General features: G+C 41.4%; 1 protein-coding gene, 1 long non-coding RNA gene and 1 pseudogene across 3 annotated transcripts in view; 1 reads left to right on the top strand and 2 right to left on the bottom strand.

The window, feature by feature from the left end:
- LOC130267419 (uncharacterized) overlaps positions 1–2416 on the top strand; it is a 29253-nt gene extending 26837 nt beyond the window's left edge. The window contains exon 3 of the long non-coding RNA XR_008843181.1: positions 2168–2416. This is a non-coding gene — a long non-coding RNA (uncharacterized LOC130267419). The remainder of the gene's footprint in view (positions 1–2167) is intronic.
- The window catches only part of ANO2 (anoctamin 2), a 233914-nt gene that overhangs the window by 191902 nt on the left and 14520 nt on the right, over positions 1–27492 (bottom strand). For both annotated transcript variants that reach the window (XM_056517209.1, XM_056517211.1), the window contains exons 2-3: positions 26387–26550; positions 14937–15392 (exon numbers count right to left, since the gene is read on the bottom strand). In XM_056517209.1, coding sequence (XP_056373184.1) covers positions 14937–15344 — 408 coding nt within the window. In that variant the 5' untranslated portion in view covers positions 15345–15392; positions 26387–26550. The remainder of the gene's footprint in view (positions 1–14936; positions 15393–26386; positions 26551–27492) is intronic.
- Positions 3227–3358, bottom strand: LOC130267892 (U2 spliceosomal RNA; annotated as a pseudogene).

The following is a 27492-nucleotide window of genomic DNA, read 5'->3' as shown; positions in this document are numbered from 1 at the left end:
CTGCTTCCACTGCTGCTTCTGGTCCTGCCCTCTGACTCTTAAAGGCTCAGCACGCACAACCAAATTCTTCCTCTCCCAATCATCTTCCATCTCCGGGCATATCTGGCAACACCACCCATCACTACTTGCATGAGCAATAGGTTCTTAGTGTTCAAACTATGGTGAAGTCAAATCTGTTACAGTGTACTATGTGACCCCGGCTTGCTTACTTGTCTTTGTCCATGCCTGTGGCCTTGTCCTACATTGTATCTTCTGTATCTGACCTCGGCCTGTATCGGGCAACAAACCTCTGCGGCCCACCCTGACCTGTTTGCTTTTCTTTGACCACGAAAGAACTCCACCAGTCGGCTCGTACCCACACTTCTCTCCTTCCTGGCCACACATTGCCTCTCACAGCTCATTGGCTCCAAGGCCACCGGCCACCTATACCAAGACAATTCCTAGAGGCTGCAACCTGGTGATGGCTTCCTACAAAGTCCAGATACTGGTACAAAGGTTAAAGAGTAAAAAAAAAAAACTGGGAAAAACTTAGACATTGTCCTCAGTAGGGGGCAAAGTTGAACCAGTTTGGTGATACAGTGGGTCTATAACCTCAGGTTGTTAAAGAGTATCTTGGCATTGCCTCCTCCCAGGGATCAGCTGTTCGCCACAGAAAAGCCAATATTCTCATCTGAATGATAGAGGGGAACCCTAAGCAGGGGTTGCCTTCTATTACTGTATATACTCGAGTATAAGCCGAGTTTTTCAGCACGATTTTTCGTGCTGAAAACACCCCCCTCGGCTTATACTCGAGTGAACTCTCCACCCGCAGTGGTCTTCAACCTGCGGACCTCCAGAGATTTCAAAACTACAACTCCCAGCAAGCCCGGGCAGCCATCGGCTCTCCGGGCTTGCTGGAAGTTGTAGTTTTGAAACCTCCGGAGGTCCGCAGGTTGAAGACCACTGTGGCCTTCGACATCATCCAGCCCCCTCTCACCCCCTTTAGTTCTGTACAGTACTCGCCTCCGCCCGGCGCTGGTCCGGTGCTGCAGGACTGTCCGGTGAGGAGGTCGTCCGGAGGGATAGTGGTTCCGGGCTGCTATCTTCACCGGGGAGGCCTCTTCTAAGCGCTTCGGGCCCGGCCCCAGAATAGTCACGTTGCCTTGACAATGACGCAGAGGTACGTTCATTACCAACGTACTTCTGCGTCATCGTCAAGGCAACGCCTCTATTCTGGGCCCGAAGCGCGGAGAAGAGGCACCCCCGGTGAAGATAGCAGCCCGGAACCACTATCCCACCAGACGACCTCCTCACCGGACAGTCCTGCAGCACCGGACCAGCGCCGAGCGGAGGCGAGTACTGTACAGAACTAAAGGGGGGTGAGAGGGGGCTGGATGATGTCGAAGGCCGCAGTGGTCTTCAACCTGCGGACCTCTGGAGGTTTCAAAACTACAACTCCCAGCAAGCCCAGACAGCCGATGGCTGCCCGGGCTTGCTGGGAGTTGTAGTTTTGAAACCTCTGGAGGTCCGCAGGTTGAAGACCACTGAGGGCGGATGATAAGAGGATGATGAAGGGGGGGTGTGGGATGATGACAAGAGGATGATGAAGGGGGGTGGGGATGATGACAAGGGATGATGAAGGGGGGTGTGTGGGATGATTACAAGGGGATGATGAAGGGGGGTGGGGATGATGACACGGGGATGATGAAGGGGGGGGTGTGGGATGATGACAAGGGGATGATGACAGGTGATGATGATGAGGGTCTGGATGATGACAGGCGGGGATGATGATGAGGATGTTAATGACGGGGGTCTGGATGATGACTGGGGGGATGATGTATTTCCCACCCTAGGCTTATACTCGAGTCAATAACTTTTCCTGGGATTTTGGGTTTAAATTAGGGGCCTCGGCTTATACTCGGGTCGGCTTATACTCGAGTATATACGGTACATCCATATGCCAAATGGGCATTTGGACAGGCATTGCCTAAACCAGACTTCCTATTATAACCATATGCAAGATTGAGAACACATGCAAAGTTTATGCAGATGCTGCTCTTGGTAGGACTCCGGTGATTCAATGCTAATGTGCAATGCTAAGTGCTAACCACGAAACAATATCATTAAAACAATGTTCTATAGATATTATAATAAGCGTATACTATAATAAAGTCACATTTTATTGTAGGCCGGATTGCCTGGTAACAGCTCTGTCTTCTGATAAACTCCAGCTTGGTATCCCAGGAGCATTGGAATCTCCTTCCCATAGGCTCTGAAGACAACAACTAAAGAATCTCCGCGAGCTCTGGGAATTCTGGGAGAAAATTCACATCCAGAGAAAATTTTGAAATAATAAAATGCAGCAGATATTAAGGATACGTCTGCCTCTTACATAAAATTTTAAATCTTGAAAAATTGTTTAACAAAGTAAGAACAAGGTATGGACAATCAGATTGTGGAATTGGGCATTATCTAAGACAGCCATTTTATATAGGTACAATATTCAGATGGATGACTACACATAAAAACAGAGAGAAAAAAGAGGTCAAAGGTGGCAATCTGTAATATTTTTTTTTATCTAAGAGCCGAGGAACGTGCTCTCGAATCACCCAAAGTGGAAGAAAAAGTGCAAACGTGTTACACTAAAAAAACGTGCAAAAAGGATGCGGTCTATCAAAAGTCCTTCTCCGATATGAGAGAGGTCCCCCAACAAACCTTACCCTTCGCCTCTGGGCCAAAAGGTACCTGCGAGATTCCAGGTTCAATGTCCCTTTTCGCTGAAGCTACTCAGGGGCCACAAATGCTCCCGACATTCCCCTTGGCATTAGCCAAGGTACCCTGTCCATGCAGGAGTACCGGGAGTTTTTGCAGGGAGGTGTGGAACCTAATGGCCACACACACCCGGAAGGGCTACCACATCCTAACAATCCTGTGGACACACAACATGCAAAAAGTGACACAGTGACCAAAAGAAATATATAAGTGAATGTGCACAGGTATACTGCCCGGACATCCGGCCGGATCTATAAAAAAATTTCTCTGATCCTAGCCAGAAGGCAGGGAATCAAGAGGTGATTGCCACAAGGTGAATAGTTAATGGTGCCAGTACACCCAGTGAGTTTCAGCACCTCATGGTCACCACTCCCCGAGGCACTAAAGTACCTCGGCTCTCGACCCACCCAGCAAGACCCGGAGGGAACGAGTCACCTCGGGGCAGCCGTTGAGCTGATTCCTCAAAACCAGCCCTGATAAATCTGTCCCCTCCATGCAGCACCCCTCCTCACCAGTCCTACATCAGTGATGCCCGATCCAACACTGAAATGAACACTGATAAGAAGAGATACTACACTTGATCTTAGCCAAAAGGCCGAGAAGCAATCTGTTATTGGTGAACCATAGCTGCCACTGAGGAGAATGGTGGCTTTTCAATGGGAATAGAAGCACATAGCTCTGGGTGGGCATGACAGCTAACATTGGGGGTTACTGCTGTGTTTGGTGCTGACTCTGTGTCTTGACTGTGTCTTGCAACATAATACAGACAAAGTTTCCTCTTGATTGGTCACATTTTCTTGAAAGTAAGATATCAGTACAGACCTGACGCATTTTGATCTTTGCGGTCTTAATCACCAGTGAGTTGATGTGATCGCTTATGACTAAGACCGCAAAGGTCAAAAAGCATCAAGCTTCTTATCTGTTCTGATTACACAATTTTAAGAAAATTTGACCAATAAAAAGGAAACCTAATATTCTTATAGTAAATAGTGTTGCTCGCGAATATTCGCAATGGGAATTTTATTCGCGAATATCGCATATAATTTTTTTTTTTATCACAGTACACATCACAGTGATCATCCCTCTCTGCTTCCAGCGTGTGTGGTGTAATGAAGGCTCTAACACTACTGTGTGACACTGACGAGCGAATTTTTGCATATGCGGAAATTTCCATATGCATATGCGAATGTTTTTTATATGTTAATTTTCGCATACACGAAAATTAATCCATACATATTTTCACATATGCGAAATATTTTGACATGTACATTTTCGCATATGCGATTTTTGTATGTGCTGACTTTCGCAGAGATAAAACTACATACGTGAAATTTTCGCATATGCGAATTCTCGTGTATACTAATGTATATCTATGTTAATTTTCATATATGCGAATTTACGTGCATACAAAAATTCGCAGATGCGAATTGTCATGTATGCAAATTTTTATATATGCGAATTTCCGTGTATGCTAATTTTTATATATGCTAATATTCGTATATGCGAATTTGTGCATATGCTGTTTCGCATACGCGAATTTACGCATGTGCAAAAATAAAACGCAAATATTTCTAATATGCGAATCTAGCGAATATATGGCGAATATTCGTCCATATATTTGCGAATATTCGCGAATTCGAATATGGCCTATGCCGCTCAACACTAATAAAGTGTACAGTATATCATTTCAACATGGGGTGTGACAACCTTATCAGTACAAATTTAACTAACATCTCTATTAGACTATGGATATATCTTTGTAAAACCCAATGGACCCCATTAAAAGTCAGTGGGGTCTACTGGGTGCTGTTGGTGTCATGGCATACATTTATAATGTAAACTAGAACCTTATATTGGGGTTTAAGTCCTAGTGACTGATTCCTCTAAATAATAAATGCATACATACATATGAGAGTTTTCATTTCTAAGCCTCAATAACAGAGACCAAGCTATAGAGGGTACCAAGGTAGCAACCAGTCAAATCCAGACCCCTGTATCAGAGGAAGCTCAAAGGTACCCCTACTACATGAAAAACCCACAGCCCTGTTTTTGCACTCTGGACCAAAGATTTTAAGTCAAACCCCTGTTTAAAAAACAAGTCTCGGTGCTGACTGTTGGCCTTCTCCACCCCCTCCATTCATGTCTATGGGAGGGGGCGTGACGGCTACTACGTAGCCGTCACGCCTCCACCCATAGACATGATTGGAGGGAGTGTGGCAGCTGTAGTCGCCAGTCATCCGGCACAGAGCGGAGTGACTGGGGTGCCACACCAGAGATTGCGGAGGTCCCCAGTGGCGGGACCCTTGCAATCAGACATCTTATCCCCTATCTTTTGGATGGGGGATAAGATGTTTTTGGGTGGAGTACCCCTTTAACATGATCTTCATCTCGGCCAGGAAGCGGTCCTGCAAAGGAGCCATGTATCATTAGACAGAGTGGATTACTGACCGGCCAATTTACAGCACTATCCTGCTGGTAAGTGCTGCTGCAAAGAGTGAGAACGGGCAGACTAGGTAAGCTGCTTAAGCACTACACCATTAACACTAGGGTCCTAGGATCAAAGCCAACCAGGGGCAAGATCTGCATTTGGCTTGTCTGTTCTCTTTATGGTTTCTTTTGGGTCCTCCAGTTTCCTTCTACTCACCAAACATGATGATGTGACATACAGTAAATCCCGTCCTTCTGGAAAAATACTTATTTCCCTTGGAACATTGTCAGAAAATAAATCCCCATACACCACAAAGCTGTTGATGTAACACCCTTTAACCCCTTAAGGACCAAGCCCATTTTAACCTTAAGGACCAGGCCAATTTTTATTTTTGTGTTTTTTCCTCCTCGCCTTCTAAAATCCATAACTTTTTTATATTTCCATCTACAGACCCATATAAGGGCTTGTGTTTTGTGTGCCCAATTGTAATTTGTAATGAAACGTCTCATTTTACCATAAAATGTACGGCAAACCCCCCAAAAAATATTTTTATGGAGGAAATTTAAATGAAAACCACAATTTTGCACATTTTGGAGGGTTTTGTTTTCACACTGTACAATTTACAGTAAAAATGACATGTGTTCTTTATTCTGTGGATCAATACGATTAAAATGATTTTTATATTTTTGTACCATTTAAAAAAAATCTAAAACTTTTTGTACAAATACAATATTCTAAAATCGCCCTATTTTGACCACCTATAACTTTTAATTTTTTCGTATATAGGACTGTAGGGGGCAAATTTTTTATGCCGTCATCTGTACTTTTTATTGATACCTCATTTGCCTATATAAAACTTTTAGATCATTTTTTCAAAAAAAAAATTTTTTGAATAAAATGTGACTAAAAAGCAGCATTTTGAACTTTTTTATTTTTTACGTTTACACCGTTCACCGTACAGCATCATTAACATTATATTTTGATAGTTTGGCCATTTATGCACGTGGCGATACCAAATATGTTTATAAAAAATATATATTTTACGATTTTTGGGGGTAAAATGGGAAAAACAGACAATTTTTATTATTATTGGGGGAGGGAATTTTTCACTTTTTTTACTTTTTATTTTTACTTTTTTCAACTTTTTTTTTTTTACACTTTTATATGTCTCCATGCACCTAAAGGGAGGACGGTAGATTTGTCTTTTCATGAATATCAATGCAATGCAGGCTGGTTGGTACCTTAAAAAAAAAAAAAAAAATAGAAAAAAATTTCAAAAGTCATTCCTATGGTGTATGGGGCTTGAAAAAATACACAGATCTGTTTCGCGCATGTAAGGCGCTTCCACAAGCCGATACCCCTGCCTCCGACCCCTGCCCACTGCTACCTGATCTATGCACCACACAAGAAAATAAAGTCTCCTGATTGGTGAGTGCCGGCTGCTGTTCTTCTTTTCATTTTGCTGTGATAACAGAGACTGCGGGGGAGCGAGGAAGGTAAATGCAGAAATTTTTCTTTTCTATGAGACAGTTTGGGCAAATGTATTAAAAATGTATTGTCGGACAACCTCTTTAACCCTAAGAGAAGGATCTAACAAAACTACAAGCTTGGCTAAAGTATGCTTTTTATGAGTCCTACAGCTCATATGTGGCCAAAGTAGAGAATAACCCAATTCAGGTAGACTGACCAAATGAACAATGAGAACCTGCGTAGGCCAATTCTGCTTCCTGCTCAATGGGGACACAGAGATGTTCTTCTAAAGTGCATGAACAGGAACAGATACTTCCCTATGCCCATATTTACTAATCTGAGGCAGAAACACCCACTGGTCCCCCATTATGATTTTGCTTTTTTTTGTTCACGTGTAGCTTGGAAAAATAGTTTTCTAAAAGTTTTAATTCTTTGTATCGAAATCCTCATGAGGGCAGAGACCATTCTCCATTAAAGATGGAAAGCAGACTTCCTAGTAAGCAAAGGAAATGGCAGGCAGTAGGATTAATGAGACTTTAGCCTCCAACTTCTCCAAGGATGGAACAAAACAAGATCTGCATCATTAGCGCTACAGATTAAGTGTCTTCGTGACCCAGGAGCTTAGCAAGTGGTGGCCCTTTTGGCTCTAAGGGATCAAGGAAGAAGGATAAATACCAATGCCTAGTAACACTGCTGACAATACAGAAAATTGTCAGCAAAAATTGTACACCCAACTGCGTGGTGATCACAATGGCTGCCATTACGGGCTTCACAGATTTAGAACTTGATGGAGGTGAGCAGCTTCTGGAATTTTAGGGAAGAAATGCACATTAAAGGGGTTGTTGCAAGAGGACAACATTGTCCATGTGCTATAGATGCCTAAAAGATTGCTTGGGACTACCCTCTAGGAGCTATAACTGAGAGATGTTCTGTAGAGCTGCCATGAAATATTTTATTTAATGGGAATGGTCTAGCTGGGCACAAATGCTCACGGTAAACTTAGCAGTGAATTAAGTCACCATGGTTAATCTCTGTTTTTTTAAAGGGGTACTCCACCCCTAGACATCTTATCATATAAGATGTGTGATCTCAGGGGTCCCGCCCCTGGGAACCCCCGCGATCTCTCCTGCAGCAACCCCTGTCATCTGGTGCACGGAACGAGCTTCACTCCGTGTCAGATGACTGGCGATGCAGGGGCCCTGCCCATGGTGACATCATGCCCTGCCCCCTTAATGCAAGTCTATGGGAGAAGGCTGGGCTGTGACATCACTATCTTCTGGCCCCTGCATCGCCAGTCATCAGGCACTGAGCGAAGCTCACTCCGTGCACCAGATGACAGGGGGTGCTACAGGAGAGATCACGTAGGTTCCCAGCAGCGGGACCCCCATGGTCAGGCATCTTATCCCCTATCCTTTGGATAGGGGATAAGATATGTAGGAGCAGAGTACCCCTTTAAGAACTTCAAGAACACCACAGATTAAAAAGATATGAGCTGAAAGAATGATGATGGCACTGACCGGTGATGATGAAACTGTAACTCTATATTGGTGACAACCGGCAGACTACAGCATAGGGATGAGGGATGCCGCGAGCGTGATAGCTATTTTGTTCGCTAGGCGCACTTCGTCAGACCACTATGGAGTGGTCTGAAGAAGTGCGCCTAGCGCATGAAATAGCTATCACGCTCGCGGCATCCCTCATCCGTATGCTGTAGTCTGCCGGTTGTCACAAATAAAGAGTCATCGTTTCATCATCACCGGTGAGTATCATCGTCATTCTTTCAGCTCGTATGTCTTGCTTGTATCTGGATTGAGCACCCCGGAGGATTGTGTACAGACCAAGTGACCATAAGCGCTGTATACCTCTGAAGTGGGATTGCTATGGGGGCTTGCTAAAGATAGGTCGTTAGATAGATAGACGAGAATGATCGGTGGATAGAAGGGTTGATAGATCAGCTTTTCTTTAACCTTTGGCAACCGTTGAGTTTGCAGCCCCTGACGGCAACGTTCGCATCTGAAGAATATCCTACTTTCATGTTATACGTTGGCCAATGTACTGTATACCACAAAATTCCAGTGATGAGTCTACTGGTGACTAAGTTTTGTCCATTTCGAAGTGTACACAGTGATCCCTCAAGTTACAACAGCCTCAGGTTTTATTGTTCTCAACATACAATGTTCTTTTCTTGTCCATTAAACTTTTTCAAATCAACTGCTGCCAAACAGAATTGTAAATTATTTCTATTTAAAAATCTTAATCCAGTACTTATCAACTTCTGTATGCTCCAGAGGAAGTTCTTTTCATTTTGAATTTATTTTCTGTCTTATCACAGTGCTCTCTGCTGACACCTCTGTCCATGTCAGGAACTATCCAGAGCAGGAGAGGTTTGCTATGGGGATTTTCTCCTACTCTGGACAGTTCCTGACATGGACAGAGGTGTCAGTAGAGAGCACTGTGGACAGACAGAAAAGAACCATACAACTTCCTGTGGAGCATACAGCAGCTGATAAGTACTAGAAGGATTTATATTTTTTAATAGAAGTAATTTACTAATCTGTAGAATTTTCTAGCACTAGGTGATTTAAAAAAAAAAAAAATTCCCCACCGGAGTACCCCTTAAAAACCAGACTCAAAATATTATGTCATAGACAGTCTGGATGCCTTTAAAGGTCAACCAGAGTGGGTATTTTACTGGTTAAACACCTGTATTACTGAAGTACATGCACTGACAGGCTGTCTAGTAGCACCTGTCTACAAGAAAGTATGGCACATGCCCTGTACTGCTCTTTACTTGTGTGAGGAGGATCTGCTCCCTTGGACACCATTTCATGTGTTTTTTAGCATACAGTTGAGGGATTCGTGCAATGTAAAGTATAGGAAGTTATACTCACCTGTCCCCGCCGCTCCGGACCGCGTCCTCACCGCTCCCGATGCAGTCCCAGGGGCTCCTGATGCTGTGCCGCTGCTCCGGCATCTTCTTCGGGATCCTCCGGCTTCTTTTGCTTCTTCTGCAGGGTCCGGGCCTCGCTTTCTGGTGACGTTATTACGCTGCTGCGCCGGCACGGCGTGCAAAGCGACGTAATAACGACGACGGAAAGCGAGGCCCGGACCCTGGAGAAGATACAGAAGACGCCGGAGGATCGCGAAGTGGACCGGGAGCAGCGGGGATAGGTAAGCAAACCTGTCCGGGATACTTAAACTGCTATCCGACAGCAGCTTAAGCATTTTGCGCTGTCGGATAGCAGTTAATGTGATGGCCCCGACATATAAAAGCATCGTATGTCGATGCTGACATCGACATGCAATGGCCTCTGAGAGGCCATCGTATGTCGATTTGATCATATGTCGGGGCCATCGCATGTCGAGGGTTATTGTACTGTTCTTAAGAACTCTAAAGAAGCCCCTGTCCTCTATGTGCAAAAAGATTTGTAGCAGCTCTTGGTCGTCCTGGAACCAATTCATATTGTAACTTAAGGGGTACTCCGCTGCTCAGCGTTTGGAACTGTTCAGCATTTGGGAGCTGGTGACGTCACACCCCCTCCCATAGACTTGCATTGAGGGGGTGGGGCTATAATGCCACAAGCTCCCGGAGCCGGCTCCAGCGTTCGGAACAGTTTGTTCCAAACACTGAGCGGTGCAGTACCCCTTTAAGGTGCCACTGTATTGTATTTTCGTGAGACTGCAACACACGGCCACCTGCTCTTTGGAGTCCCATTATAAACAAAAACAATTAAATTAAATAAACCTTGAAAACAGACCTACTAGGTATAATTATTCTAATTGAGACTCTGAAAAAATAAAAAAAATTGTTGATATTATTCAAAATTATTATTAATGTTTTTAGAGTCTCAATTAGAATATTTTTTATTTTTATTTTTACACTATTTTCATAGCAACTATTTTATTTTTATTTTTTATTTTATTGTTTTTAGAGTCTCAATTAGAAAATATACCTAGTAGGTCAGTTTTCAATTTTTATTAAATTTATTTGTATTTTTGGCACATAGGGTATCGGGCAACACAGTTACCTCGGTATATATTATAGTAATTATAGCGTGAGCCACCCAAATAACTTCTGTATTTCAATAAACAAAAACAGTATAGGCTTTGAAATGGACCGAACGTGGTCACTAGTAGACTACATTGTGCCCACTCGATTTATAGGCCTTAGTCCTGTTTTGCCACGGTATATGTTGACATACCGTTCTGCCAGTGTGCTGACATATGCCCTGAACATAGGCCACTTTTTATAGGTAAACGTTGCGTTAGGGGGCCTTAATATCATGATTAGTGCCTCCAAGGCAGGGGTGCAATGGCAAAAGCTCAAAATTGGCTTCCGACATATCCGTGCTCAAATCGGCAAACCAATGACCCAATGTAGTGACTACATTTGGGTTATTTTTGGCTCTTAGTCACTAGATAACGACCTTTGGGTCATTGGTTTCAATGGGGGCCATGCTGATCAGTTGGCAGTCAATTTTGAGCTTCTGCTGATGTATCCCTGCCTCCGAGGCACTAATCATGATGGGAACGCAGTCTTAGAGTTGTACCTGTTGCATATGTCATGCTAAGCTGTGCTCTTGCTCTTCGGTTCCACAGCAGTTTTGAGGATAACATTAGGCCCCCCATAGTCAATGATAATAAAAGACGACATCCACATCATAATAACACATATGTAACGTGCATCTTTTTGTTTTGTTGTGGAAATAACAGTGCGGTCATGTGATTAAGTGAATCAATAAGCAGAGGTGGCTGCCTGTGCAGATGGGACCCAGCAGGCTGCGTTATGATGCAAGCACTCCCAATGGACGCCCAAGACTGCACAGTACATGTAACATATTTACAGCTCGGCAAAGAACCGGTATGGGAGATATTCTACAGATGGAGGGTAAAAAGGTTCTCCCCCAACCAAAGGCGCCTCTGCCCTTCCTATGGTCTTTTCTATAATGATTAAAACTGTTTTGGAGAAATAAAGAGATTCACTTTGGTCCTTTATAAAGGTTTCTTCCTCTCGTGAAGAATGTATAACTGCATTGGGTTCCTGTGGGACAGGAGGGCTAGAGGAAGACATAATGATGTCACATGGGCATATCTAGAGATTATAGGACCACACGGAAATATGAGACCTGAGGAGATAGCACAACTGCTTGGACAATCACACTAAACCTATTTATAGTAGTTATTAAAAAAAGAAATTTAATGTTGTTTATGATAGATATGAGATAGATAGATGGATAGATAGATATGATAGATATATAGATATGAGATAACCTGGTGCCAGTCGCAGATCAGGTATAGACATCCAAATACCAAACAAATTGCTCCAATGGCACTCCTAGTAGTTTAAAGCAAAAACAGTGTTTATTGACCCATGGTCAGCAGTGGATGCAACGTTTCAGCGGCATCTCGCCGACTTTCTCAAGCATGGTTGAGAAAGGCGGTGAGATGCTGCTGAAACGTTGAAACGTTTAAACTACTTATAGTGCCGTTGGAGCAATTTGTTTGGTATTTAGATAGATAGATATGAGATAGATAGATAGGAGAAAGATAGATAGATAGATATGGGATAGATAGATATGGGATAGATAGATATGGGATAGATAGATAGATAGATAGATAGATAGATAGATATGAGATATATACATACGGTATAGATAGATAGATATGGGATAGATAGATAGATAGATAGATATTTGCTGTCTACTTTTGACCCGTTACCTGGGACAACGGACCGCTGGCACCCACATCTATTTCCCTTGTTTTGGTTGTGCTGATCCATTTCTACTTTTTTGCTAGATAGATAGATAGGAGATAGACAGGAGAGATAGATAGATAAATAGATAGATAGATAGATAGTTATATTATTAGGAGGTCAACAAAAGTGGCCCAATTTCCCTAATTGTTCATAGTGTGACTTTTACGGTGAGCACTCCGGTCCGGCTCTCCGACCGTGAGCGCTCATCTCCCCGCTCTCCCGTCCAGGCCACAGTTCGCATCGCAGGACGCGCTCGCATGTAAATCGCGTCCCGCTTCTCACCTGCTTCCGCTATGGCCCCATTTCCTTCTGCTGCTGGTGGGGCTGGGATTTGCATCGCTTGACGTGCCCGCATGCGAATCCCATCCCGTCACTCACCTCATGCTCCTCCTGCCTCCTCCTCTGTCTCTCTGCTCCGGCGCACATGTCCCCGTTCCCCTAGGGCGCGCGTGCTGGAGTTCGGAGATTTAAAAGGCCAGTATGCCCAATAATTAAGTAACACCTGTGGCTCAGTTATAAGTTCCTCCACCTCCCACACTTGCCTGCTGGATCTTCAGTGCCCCTAGCCTGAGATTAAACGTTCCCAAATGTCTGTTTGCCTTGCCCGTGTATTTTGACCCTTCCGCTACGTTATTTGACTACGCACCTTTGCCGCCTGCTTTGACCTTCTGCTAAGTCCGACTACACCTCTGTGTCATCCTTCTGTACCTTGTCTTACCCAGTTACCTGTGTGGTCGAGTTGTGACAGGGGTAGCGACCTGGGTGTCACCTGCGGCAGCAAGCCTATCCTTGCAGGTGCTGGTGAATACCAGCGGCACCTTAGACTCCGCTCCCTGATACGACCCATGTCATCTCCCACACAGGTTAGAGGATCCACATCCAGCAGCGTTACAGTCACTAGACCCAATAAGGTAAGTACAAGACCCAATATGGTCACCCTTTATGGAAATTAAATGATTGCAAAATGTCACCATATGGTAAAAAGTCATCATTTAGATAAAGACATCAAAGTTGTAAATAAAAGCATTGCTGTGCATAACATTTTTACATTTTCTGATTTCTAAACCACAAACAATGGATAAGGCAACACTATCCAAATATTTGTTCTGCTGACAACCCTAAGGGAACCTAAAAACCATGGACACCAATCAAAGACTTACTCTCATCCAATATACATTCACATTATATCCATTGGACAATTACGTATAGCGACAGTATGAGGTTCATAGTTGTTTTTGTGGTTTTAAGAACATAAACAATCATGAAAAACTTCATAACATGATTCCACATATCACGAAACACCACAGTATTATTGGTATGAACCATGAGTATTCCTCATCAGTGTGTGAAAAGGTATCTGGGTAATTCAAGAAGTATTTCCACCTCAGTCATTTATGGTTTATCCCCAGAACATGCCAAAAAAATGTCACAGGTGTAGGTTCCACCTCTGGAACCCAAACATTACACAAAGTGTTCCTGCCTGATGAAGCCACATATGTGCATTTCTCTCTCCATATTGTTCTATCGAGGAAGGGATTTTTCACGCACAAGTGAACAGACGAAGTATCCCATGGCTAGCTCATCAGATAGGATGACCACTGGTGGACCCCCAACTTCAACATAGGTGAAGAACATAGACATTTATGGTATATCCTGTGGATCTATATGGAAATGGCCCTTTAGGTACCCAGATACTACTTCAGAATTGGGGACTATTACCTTTACACCCTGGTTAGTCATAAAAGAGATGGAAATAACTCTTTAAAGGAGTTCTGTAGTGAAAAATAACTTATCCAAAATCCTTTGGATAGGTGAATAGTTATAGATCGTGGGTATCTAAGCGCTGAGACCTCCAGTGATCTCCTGAACGGGGCCCTGGCAGTCTGCTGGAAGGGGACGTGCCGACCACCACATGGAGCAACGGCCAACACGACATCTCCATGTATCCCATAGAGATACATGGAGGGGGTGTGTTGGCCTCAGCTTCCTGAGGTGGTCGGAACGACCACTTTAGGCAAAATGCCGGGGCCCCATTCAGGAGATCACAGGGGGTCCCAGCGCTCAGATCCCCCACCATCTATACCTTATCCCCTATCCTTTGAATAGGGGATAAGTTATTTTTCTCTGTACTACTCCTTTAACTATAAGATTTTTTTATCCAAAAACAGATCGAAGAAGAACGAAGTGAAAATGCATTAGTCTACACTACTATTATGGTCTATGGCCAATATGTTGGATAATTTATTGCGCAAACCTCAAATCTTGACAGATTCCATTAACGTATAATGGGTCCCAATGGTTTACTTCCAGAATTAAGTGTTTCCAGGCTATGCTATTCTTGACATCAAAAACACAGTGTGGCCCAATGAGTAATATGAAAAGGCTGATGTTTGGTGACCACCAAAGAACCAAGGGTTTGATGTTCACAAAAAGGTTGGATTCACAACAAAACAACAAATACATAAATGTTACATAAATTCTCCACTTGTGTAGCCAAAATGTTTTTTTTTTTTGCAAAAAGACCCTACTTACCTCAGGGTCTTTTTCCATTTCCAGTCCAGCTTCAATGAGGTTATGCTCAAACTCCTCTCGCTGTATTTTTTTCTCTTCCTCAAGGGCATCATGGTGGCTCATCTCCACCACAACCACTTCATGTGGATGACATGATGAGTTTCCATTCTGAGAATGTTGGTGGTCATGCTTCTGTTGCTTTAGTTGGTTGTGTTCTTGTACTTTCTGTTGCTGGTTGTGTAATTCCCCCGGAAGAGGCTGTTCAGGGGGTGTTTTGCCAATTTCTTCTGGGGTCACTGAATTCCCATTGGAAACTATAACTGCGGGAGGTCTGGGATTTGTGGGAGAACCATTCTGTTGGGAAGAACGGTGCCTGTAATAATAGGCCAGAACATAGTCCACTTTTCTTTTACCGTCCCCAAAATGCATACCGGTTTGTTTGATGGGCTGGTTTCCATCCACGTAATTGTTAACAACCTGTGTAAGAAGTAATAAGAAGAAGTAATGAGTAAACCCCAATGGGACAAGAACACACAAACAGAAAAGTGATCCAGAATATTACCTGGGTGACAAAGTGGAAACCAATAAACAAACAGAACCCAAACCAGTCTACATTCTTCACAGTATGGCAGGAAACCAAAGATGAGTTTGCCGCATTGAGATAAGGATATGCAAACATCAAGACGAAAGAAAAAAGTAGAAGCAAACTATCTTACAACTCACCATATGGGTGATCTGTACACATTAGATTTAGATTATAAAAGGGGCCAAAAACTGCACAAGTGTCTCAATCATCTTTGGGTCTTCACCAACTGACCTATATATCCAAGACCACCTAAAAACACCCATTTATGTTTAGGGTTTCATGAGAAGAGGAGACACCATCTTCTTAAATTTGATGCCATTGCTGCTTGGCCTACTAACGTGAGAATATTTGTGTTGGACATGTTAAAGAGGTATTCCACTGCCCCAGCGTTCAGAACATTTAGCTCCCAATGCCGGTTTCAGGCTGCAGTGTATGTGATGTCATGGCCTTGCCCCTCGTGATATCATGTCAAGCACCCTCGATGCAAGTCTATGGGAGGGGTGTACGCCACACCCCTCCCATAGACTTGCATTGAGGGGGTGTGAAGTGATGTCTCAAGGGGTGTGGCCATGACATCACGACCCCCGCAGCCCACAACCAGCGTTCGTAACTTTGGTTACGAACACTGGGGCAGTGAAGTACCCCTTGAAGGTCAGTTGTATAGGAGTATGTGTGTACAGTATGGCACTGTTGTTTATATTGTGTGTTGATCTATTATTTAAACACTCTGTAGCACCATTATGTGCTATCTGTATGCTACTGTCATGTTATCAATCTATAGTGATGCTATTTCGGCTGCGAAATCATATTTTATATGTTGATATGCTGCCATATTTGTCTGTAGAAAATGTCCCATGTGGTGGAAACAGATCACACCACAATGCCTATAGTCACCCCGTTTCCTAATTTTGCCTCTTACAAGCCTGGAATAGCGAGCTATTATGGCAAAAATGTTGATTATGAGATGGGAGAATTTGGTAAAATACTGGGGTTATTGGCCCAGGTTATAGGCTTGGAGGGATTAATAAAGGTTGGTTTGAAGGGTGGGCCTAGAGTGGTCAATACAGCTGAAAAATTTGCTGTATTGGGTGCTTCCAAGTTACAATTACACAGAAAATCTATAGTTGGAGAAATGGTATAGGCAGATACTGTAGGTGGTGGAGTCAGGCATAGCTTTTCCGTTGAGAATGTGGCACTTCCACCAAGTCTCTGTAGAATATGCTATTATGTCTTAAACTACAACACAGGATCAAAATGTGTTAAAGTACTGTCCATATAATACACAGAATGAGACATTCTTAGCAGCAGCTCCCTGGTTAAAGTGCCTAATTTATGGAACCCTCATCACCAGCACCCCACAATTTACTAAGAATTTGTTTCCTAAACCAGAGAAACTCTTCAAAGGTGTTGTCCTATTCGGTCACCTTACCTATTTGCTTTGTTAGAACAAGAGGAGGTTCTATAGTAGAGCCAGAATGGAGATCTATTACCCAGAATGGAGATCTGCCCTGCAAGAGTGGACCTGGTCAACTAAGACATAACAAGGTCAGTGAGGGCTTGATCACATCATAACTATGCACTCTGTGCCATGTAGAGTTTATCTCGGGAAACTGTCAAATTGAGATGTTGAAGTGAATGGAGGTCCCACTGACTTTAATGGCCCAAACATAGTTGAGTAGTGAGTATGTTCGGGTCATTTCCAAACACGTACATGTATTGACTTGTATGAACTCAAAAGCCCCACTGACTTCAATGGCCAAACGTAGTTAAGTAGTGATTATGTTGGAGTAATTTGCCGAATGTATACGTGTTTGTGCTTGGTGCTCCACTGGCCAGCGTTCGAACATTTAGTTCCGAATGCAGCGTGCGCGCTGCGGGGGTTGGCCATGCCCCCTTGTGCCGTCACGTCACACTTCCTCAATGCAAGTCTATGGGAGGGAGCGTGGCGGCCACCACATCCCCTCCAATAGACTTGCATTGAGGAGACTTGGTGTGACAGCACAAGGGGGTGTGGCCAACCCCCGCAGAGCGCACACTGCGTTCGGAACTAAATGTTCCGAACGCTGGCCAGTGGTGTACCCCTTTAAGGGTCAAAGCAGAAACACGTATAAATTTGGAAAATTACTCCAACATAGTCACTACTTAACTACGTTAAGTTACTTCTCTTTCCGTTAGTTGTTCAGAGAAAATGTACCATTACATGCCGGTCTTTAAATGAGTTAGGCTGGGTTCACCTTATGATTGTGCCATCCTTGGAGCTCATGCCTACTTCAGAATCACATTTTTATAGTTGTCAGATGCATGCGTTCCAAGGATGGCACAATCGTAACGGGAACCCAGCCTAACTCATTTAAAGACCTGCATGTAATTGTACATTTTCTCTGAATAACCAAGGAAAGAGAAGTTTATAGCCTGACATGGCCGTCTTCCATTTCCAATGGGACTTGTTTTTCATTAATAGAAGTTACTTGAACGTAAATCTACAATTAAATATGAATTAAATTGAGAATTACATTTACAAATATTATATTGAGTATTATACTATATTGAAAATTATATTATGAGTAGCTGCAGCAGTCTCATGTCCATGTCGAGAGGTGACAGTAATACAGAGACCAGCAGGACAGGTAAGCATCACATTGGTTGGGAATTAGTAAGAAGAGTATAATTACTTCTACCATGTTTCCTTTTTTGATTAAGAGGATGGACAACCTATTTATTTTTCTAGTTTACTACAATGTGAAGATTTTAAAGGGGTACTCCACTGGCCAGCGTTTGGAACGCTGTTTTCGTGATGCGGGGTTGGCCACGCCCCTCGTGACATCACGCCCACACCCCCTCAATACAAGTCTATGGGATGGGGCCTGACGGCCATCACGCCCCCTCACATAAACTTGCATTGAGGGGGCATGGCCATGATGTCACATCCTCCCATAGACTTGCATTGAGGGGGCGTGGCTGTGATGTCACAAGGGGCATGACAGACCCCTGCAGTGTGAAAACAGCGTTCAGAACATTTACTTCCGAATGCTGGCCAGTGGAGTACCCCTTTAAGGGTTTTCCTGAATGGTTTTCTCCATAACCTTTTCCCATCGTTACTTCTACATGACTGGTGTGACCATTTACTCCATTCTCATTATAAATAAATGATCCTGTTGCTTTATATTATAGGACCCAGCTGAGGGATCTGAGCTGATTCTTATCGACTGTAAATGAACAAGGCAAAAGCACAACAAGGCAAAAAAAAATCAACAAGAAACATGGATCAGGATTCTAAATCAATCACTGCACTAACGTTTATAATGGCACAGGGCCTCCAATTATAACATTCGATTTTGCCCTCAAGGATAAAAGGGTCTGGTGTTTATTTGCTCCTATTTTCCATGACCCATTGGTCAATACCCCCCTCGATTTAAGTTCCCTGAAGAGAGGATTTCTGCACAGTTTCTCACCAATAAAAGGAATAGGACCAACTAGGATATTCAAGGGTCCCATAGCAGTCACATGGTCTGTCACTATGTACACACTTGAGCAACACAAAAAGAGAAACACAAGCCACACATCCACCATTTGTAATTTGATCTACTTGCTTCTCACTTGAATCACACTTGAATCGCACTTTACATACATTACATATATCACACTCCTTCACACTACAGTATAAGTCCACTTTTTTGTAAATCTAAATAATTGGGTGGACACCTCAATCTTGCGGGATAACGTCTCTTTGTGTTGACTCCTAGTCGTGGACTGATCTGAGGTTGATCTTATAGTGACCGTGAAACGTTTATCTATAGCAAAATCAGAAGGCAATTCAGTACCTGATACAACAGGTACCTTCTCAGGCATGGCAGATGGTACCATAAGTGGAATAGAAGATGAGGAAGGCTCAGAATTTGGCATAATTGATATGACATCTCCAGATTACACCAGTTGAGACCTCCACCGTGTAAGTTAGTTGGCCAATTTGTGTCGTGATCTTTCCAGGAAGCCACTTTTGTCCTTTGTTATTTCTACATGAAGCCGAAGCAATCTTCTGTGAGTGGACCTGTCCATTTGTTGTGGTTGTTTCTGTTGTAAAGTTCTCCTGAGATCCGGTCTAAGAAGATCTGATCTAGCGTAACGAACGACCGAGAAACAGTTTTGCTGGAGGTTGATTTATAGTAGAAGGATTTTCATTCCAATAAGCAAATATAAAGTTAGTAGGTTTCTGAGACAGAGCCCTGATATATACTCTTGATAAATCTTTCAGCCAAACCATTGGTAGCTGGATGATATGGTGCCGATGTGATGTGTCTGTCGTACAGTATTCCATTTAGCCTCAAAAACGTTTGGAATTGTTCTGACACAACATGGTGGCCATTGTCACAGACAAGCTTTTTAGGGACACCTGCTGCAGAAAAAAGTCCCCTCTGTACATCATCTTTGTGCACTGCTGTGGTAGAGGGCATCTGAAACACTTCTGGCCATTTGGAATGGGCATCAACCAAAACTAGAATGTTTGTTTATATGAAAGGTCCTGAAAGATCAACATGAATTCTTTGCCGTGGCCCATTCCTAGGGCGCAGAGGTGTTGTCTGGCTGGTTATGTACCAGTTGTTCAATTTGTAGGTGGGTTCCAAACCACCATAAATAGCCTCTAGCCAGTTTTTGCTCTTTACTACCATAATATCTCTAACATGTAGATCATTCAACCCCCCTTCCCCCACAAGTTACTTTTTACTTTCTTTTGATTTGTTCTAAGACCACAATGACTTGTTTCTCTCCTCTGTTAGGTTTGATGTCCGGACATTATTAGCTGTTCCCTTTGCAGATTCTCATCCTCTATACCAAGACAACCTCTTCATAGTAGTTTACACTGTTCCACCCACACGGCACCACTGAATTCAATACTGCCATACACTGTCCCGGTGACTACTGCAACATACTTTGGCCCTTAATATAATACTGCCACACACATTCTGCTGAACAAAGTATTGCTAAACACTGTGCTCAATATAATGTCACACACTGTACCCCTAAATATAATACTGTCACATGCTGTGCCCCTTTATTTAATACTGCCACACACTGGGCCCCAGTATATAATATTACAACACACTGAACTGAAATATAATACTTCCACACACTTCTTCTCAGTTTGTTTGAATCCCATCCCTGTACTCTCCCCCCTAGATGATAGATAGTTAAATAGATGTAAGATAGATAGGTAGATAGACAGGTAGATAGATAGATAAATAGATAGGCAGATCACCCCCCCCCCCCCCCCAATAAGTAAATATGCGTAGGAAGCCAGGCAAGTAGCTAGCTAGGTAAGAAGGAAACCAGGTAGGAAGCTAGCTAAGTAAGTAGGTAGCCATATAGCAAGATAGGTGAGTAAGAAGGTAGCAGGGGCCAGGTTTGCCAAATGGTAGGTACATCATTGATAACAGTAGCTAGGTCCGGTGAGAACCGATTGTGGTAGTTTATAAACACTAAAAAGGATTGTAGTTGTGACACATTTTGTGGTCTTGGTGTGTTCATTACTGTTTGCATCTTCTCCACACCTTGTGCATCAATAGTGTGCCGACAGAAAGAAACACTTGTTTTAGAGGATTCACATTTTTCCATAGTCCATGGCTATAAGATCATTTTTAGGCCTTATAAATGTCGCTCATCAGTTTCTCCTCTAACATTAATGTCACCATAAAGTCCCTGGACAGCCTGGTAACACTCAATCCGTGATTTTTTGCCAGAACGCTGGGGCAGATGCCGCTCCAAACACCAGTCTGTTATAGCCATATAATCCCTTGTATTTACTGTGAGGAATACCTTGGAATCTTCTTCCATGTCAGTAAGCTTCACATGGATCACAAGGAAAACTTACTAACGAAAAAATATTTACGATTTCTGTAGTGGATAGGGTTCTGGTTTTTAACACAGGATTTATAGTGACTTTTAAACCCCCACAGACACAGATTCCGCCATCTTTCTTATTGGAACAACAAGAGTTACCCATAGGCTCCAGTCATCCTTGGACATAATACCTTCTGAATAAAACTCATTTCCCACCTTGTGGCGAATATGGGACAGGCCTGGTGTTATGGAACTTGGGAATACTGTTCTCTTATACCACTATACGGCCTTGAATATATTTATTCCCAATACAATTTGCTGATTCATTTAACAATTTTTTAGTCCAGTTTCATCAGTTTTGGATATTGGGGGTTTCTCATTTATAGCGATCCAATCTAACTTCACCTTCTTTTTTTTTTTGGTTTAGGTTGAGAATCTTGAAAATGTAAAGTCCCATCGTGACACGATTGATACCACAGAACTGGCGTCTAATTCCATCCTGATAGTTTTACCATTTATCTTGGGGTTAAGCTATATGGCTTCTTTTATGTAATCTTCTACTGGATTGATAATGCTAACATGTCTGATCGCAGGGGGTCCGGCAGCAATCTCCTGGCCGGCACTGCAGCATTCATAAACATGGAAGCCTTGGGCTCCATGTTCGGGACGTCACGCCATGCCACCTCCAGTCTCGTCTATAGGAGGGGGCGTGATGGCTAGAACACAGCTATCACACCCCCTTCCATAGACGTAAATGGAGGGGGCGTGACCCCAGGCTTCAGTGTTCATGAACGCCGCAGCACCAGCACAGAAATCGTGGGGGTCCCCGTGCCGGACCTCCCGTGATCAGACATGTTTTCCCCTATGCCCTATCCTTCTCTATCTTAGGTGCGGAGTACCCCTTTAAATGGGTACTCCACTGCTAAGCGTTTGGAACAAACTGTTGCTGGAGCCAGTGCCGGGAACTCTCATGGGATTTGATATGACAAACAAAAACACATCAATGAGAAAAGTAAGTTGTGCACAAGCTGCCACTGAAAAAAAACCTTTGTGCTGAAGTTATCATACGTCAATTACGGAATCCATTACTTTTTACAAAAATGTTTCTTTACCATTATTATTTTAACTTCTCAGAGTAACAGGACAAATATTACAAAAATAAAACATACATTTTAAATAATTAAATACAATAAAATATTATTCAAATAAAATATAGAAAATAAATGTATGTGGTAGCATTATATAATTTTTTGGAAAATGTCATCATCCTCTACACTACATTCACGAAAAATATCACTATATAAGTTCCCATTCACACTAGATTTGACCCAGATTTTGACATGGATTTCATGTAGAAATCTATGTCTGATGACAAACCCCCTCGCATTTAAATGGAGTTTCTGCAATACCGTTCAGAATTTTCGGGAATAAGTCGCATTATTTAGGTTAGAAATGATGAGGAATTAGCCCTGATGAAATACAATGGGGCTGATTCTTGTGCAAATCTGCCGTGGATATGCTGCACATCCACATGTATCCAAGTATCAGTCTCAGATGTCTTCTGGATTAATGTCGACTTATGAACAGAGGCTAATCATATGTGGAAGAAGAGTCAATGAATCATTGATAACTACGGTAAATAAAATTACATTTCTAAAAAAAAAATATAATAATACATAAATAATCAAATAACTAAATCATATTTGTATATAAGTGTATAAAAAGCAAATAGTCAAATAAATAAACCATCTAAATGTATAAAAAATACATTAATAATTAAACACATAAAACAAACGCATATATGAATAAATACATAAATAATAAAAAAAAGTATTAATATAAAAGTGTAAATAAATACATAAATAATCAAATAAAGAAACAAAATACATATATAAATACATAAATAATTTTAAAAAATCTACCATATAAATGAATACAAAAAATAGAAACATAATCAAATAAATAAAGCCAATACATTTATCAATACATAAAAAAATCAAATAAATAAATCAAATACATTTTAAAAATATTTTTTTTTAGAAATTAAATGCTTTGAAGCTAATTCATGACATTAGATTGTATATATATATATATATATATATATATATATGTATTTAAGAAAAACTAATATTTATATTTTTTTTAATAATCGTTTAAATTTTGATCCTAACACTCTCCGTCTCCTCTGTTTTTTCTTTACCTCCCATATGGAGACTTCTTAAGGCAGGTGGTGGTACCGCGGTAAGATAATTGGCGGTATAGCGTAACACCTGATGAAAGCGCAGGCCGCCTACTATAATTTGCGCTGTGCCCATGCCTTATAATTACGTGTTATTCACCATGATAATACACCCACTGTTTACAAAACCCATGCAGTGCGCCACTGTTCCGTTCTGCACTCGAAGGCTATAATTTCTGCTTTGTATAGGATGTACTTTTTATAGGGTTAAGCTGTCGTCTTGGATGTATGACGATGACCCTAATGTTTGTAATCCATCCCTTCCCGTTTCTCCACTGTTTACTTACTGGAAGTCCTTGAAGGCTTTCTGGGTCCATCTTTGAAACTGAATCCCAAAATATCCCCTCCCTAGGAGAGAGTCACCGAAAATGCCTGGACAGGGAACTCGGTGTGTGTCATCCTCTTGGTTTGGAAAGATAGAGAGCCCATGAAACCCTATCCATTGTGAGAGGAAACCGGATCCGCTGAGTTTCAGCTTGCTGTAGGACGTGGTGACAGTCAATGGCCGGGCTGTAGTAGATAGGACGTGTAACTGATCACCGCCAGATCCTTTCTTCTCTGCTGGTTCAATATAAATCTGGTCGGTGTTTTCTCTCATTGCCTTGGCACCTAATCTTCCCAGGTAAAAGATGTCTCCATAGAGACACTGAGAACATGAAGCAGCTCTGCTCCCAGGTGGACACGGGCGGGGAGGGGAGAAGACTCTTACCTTGAAAGTAATTGTTATTATGCTGGAGAAAGGAGAGAGTCTCAACATCTACCTCCAGAACAATAGTGAGAGACACAACAACAGGTCGGCTTCATAGATGGACACTAGATCCTTCTGAGCCCGGAATTATCTGTCATATAATAGGGGGGAGGGGGGTTGGTTCCTAGAAAATAGATTAGATTGGGGGGAATATCTGACTGCTTATCTACAAGGGTAGCAGAGCTGAGTTTGTCATGTGGAATGATGTGTTATATTACAATGTATGACTGCAAATAATGATCAACATGATGGATTCACTTGGGTAGGACTTTCTCCGTAAAAGGGGTGGCAGAAATTATTATCTATCTATCTATTTACACAAAAAGAAGATTTACCACAGCACTCACAATAGTGGAAATAAATGGTGTAGCTTTTATTCCATCACAGGCAAGCAACATTTTGGCTTGCAATAGCAGCCTTTATCTATCTATCTATCTATTTCACATCTACAGTATCTATCCATCCATCTTTTTTCTGTCCATTATCTATTTATCTATCTATCTGTCTGTATATATCATATCTATTTCTCCTATCTATCTATCTCATATCTATCTATCTCCTATCTATCTATCTATCTATCTATCTATCTATCCATCGCATATCTATCTATCTCATATCTATTTATCTCATATCTATATATCTATCTCTCATATCTATAATCTATCTATCTCATATCTATCTATCTATCTATCTATCTATCTATCTATCTCATATCTATCTATCTCATATCTATCTATCTCATATCTATCTATCTCATATCCATATATCTATCTATTTATCTATCTCATATCTATCTATCTATCTATCTCATATCTATCTATCTATCTCATATCTATGCCATATCTATCTATCTATCTATCTATCTATCTCATATCTATCTATCTCATATCTATATAACTATCTATCATAACTATAATCTCTCTATCTATCTCATATCTATCTATCTCATATCTATCTATTTATGTCATATCTATCTATCACATATCTATATATCTATCTATATATCTATCTATCTCTCATATCTATAATCTATCCATCTATCTCATATCTATCTATCTATCTCATATCTATATATCTATCTATCTCATATCTCTCTATCTATCTATCTTTCTATCTATCTCATATCTATCTCATATCTATTTCATATCAATCTATCTCCTATCTATCTATCTCATATCTATCTATCTCATATCTATCTCATATCTATTTATCTATCTATCTCATATCTATCTATCATATCTATTTATCTATCTCATATCTATCTATCTATCTCATATCTATCTATTATCCTTAGCTACTTCTATGTGCAGGAGGATGCATGGACTGTGTCTGTGTTTTCCTCCTCCTAAGAATTCACGCTGTGCCTAAAAGGTGAGATCAAGTATTCCATCGTATCTCTGACTATCCATGAAGTTTGTCATTATTATTATTAACAGTAGCAGCAGTTCTCTGCTTAGACCAGGGCTGCTTTTGTGACGTAACCTTTGTCTTGCTGTGATGCTGTTGGTCTTATGATTTCTGCTCATATGGAACCTTTTAAAGCCACTGCATCAATAACCCTTTTTTCCATATGCCTTTATTAGTAGTTTATTGTATTTCATCAACTGTATAGTGTCATCCAGTTCAACTTTACCAGCACTTTGTCATGAGGTAAGAGAAAGGAAGTCCAGTTTGATCACTGGCAGCAAAGAGCCCAGCTCTAGTTTAGCCCCCTGAAAGGAAGAGAAGGAGAAATAGCCGTGCACCATGGAGGTTACTCTCGGGAGCCCAGTAACAGCAGTGAGAGCCCAAAATCACTTTATCACCAGGGTTTATCTAACAAAACCAACAGGAGTTTTCAAAAACTTTTTAAGGTCCAGATATACTTTCAAAAACAACATTCTACTTTTAAGCACATCCTAATCCCACAACAACAGCAATACTAGCCAATCTCCATTTCATCCCAATAATGTAACCCCCAAAATGTTCAAAAGTCCATATGATTTTTTCCATTGTTTCTGTGACTTTCTACACACCGAGATTCTAAACAGATTATAACATTAGATGAAAGTAATAATACTTACCGAGTTATTATGGATGTCCACACAGGATGGTTCAAAAGCTCCATTGATGTTACCTTGAGGGGGGTAGGTGGCCGGGGGATACTGGGTGACTGTGAGATATTTGGACTTCTGTGCGGTGTTTCGTTGCTGCCCATTGCTCAACTGATTCACAGATAAAGGAATATCTGAAAAAAGAAAGAAAAAAGTGCTAAGAGACTACAAGTTTATATGGCCATGTTTATCTACAGATCCCGAAATCACTAGATGATAGATATGAGATATATAGATATGAGATAGAGAGATAGATAGATAGATATGAGATAGATAGATAGATAGATTTGAGATAGATAGATATGAGATAGATAGATAGATATGAGATAGATATGAGATAGATAGATATGAGATAGATATGAGATAGATAGATAGATAGATAGATATGAGATAGATAGATATGAGATAGATAGATAGATATGAGATAGATATGAGATAGATAGATAGATATGAGATAGATAGATAGATAGATATGAGATAGATAGATATGAGATAGATGGATAGATATGAGATAGATGGATGGATAGATAGATATATATGAGATACATAGATAGATATGAGATAGATATGAGATAGATATGAGATAGATAGATAGAAATGAGATAGATAGATATGAGATAGATAGGGAGATATGAGATAGATAGATATGAGATAGATAGATATGAGATAGATAGATAGATATGAGATAGATAGATATGAGATAGATATGAGATCGATAGATAGATATGAGATAGATAGATATGAGATAGATAGATAGATATGAGATAGATAGATAGATATGAGATAGATATGAGATAGATATGAGATAGATATGAGATAGATAGATAGAAATGAGATAGATAGATAGATAGATAGATATGAGATAGATAGATAGGGAGATATGAGATAGATAGATATGAGATAGATATGAGATAGATAGATAGATATGAGATAGATATGAGATAGATAGATATGATATAGATAGATAGATAGATAGATATGAGATAGATAGATATGAGATAGATATGAGATCGATAGATAGATATGAGATAGATAGATAGATAGATAGATATGAGATAGATAGATAGATAGATAGA

This window comes from Hyla sarda, chromosome 4 (genome assembly GCF_029499605.1).
Source record: "Hyla sarda isolate aHylSar1 chromosome 4, aHylSar1.hap1, whole genome shotgun sequence".
Classification (NCBI taxonomy): Eukaryota; Metazoa; Chordata; class Amphibia; order Anura; family Hylidae; genus Hyla; species Hyla sarda.
This window is presented reverse-complemented; position numbering and strand designations above follow the sequence as displayed.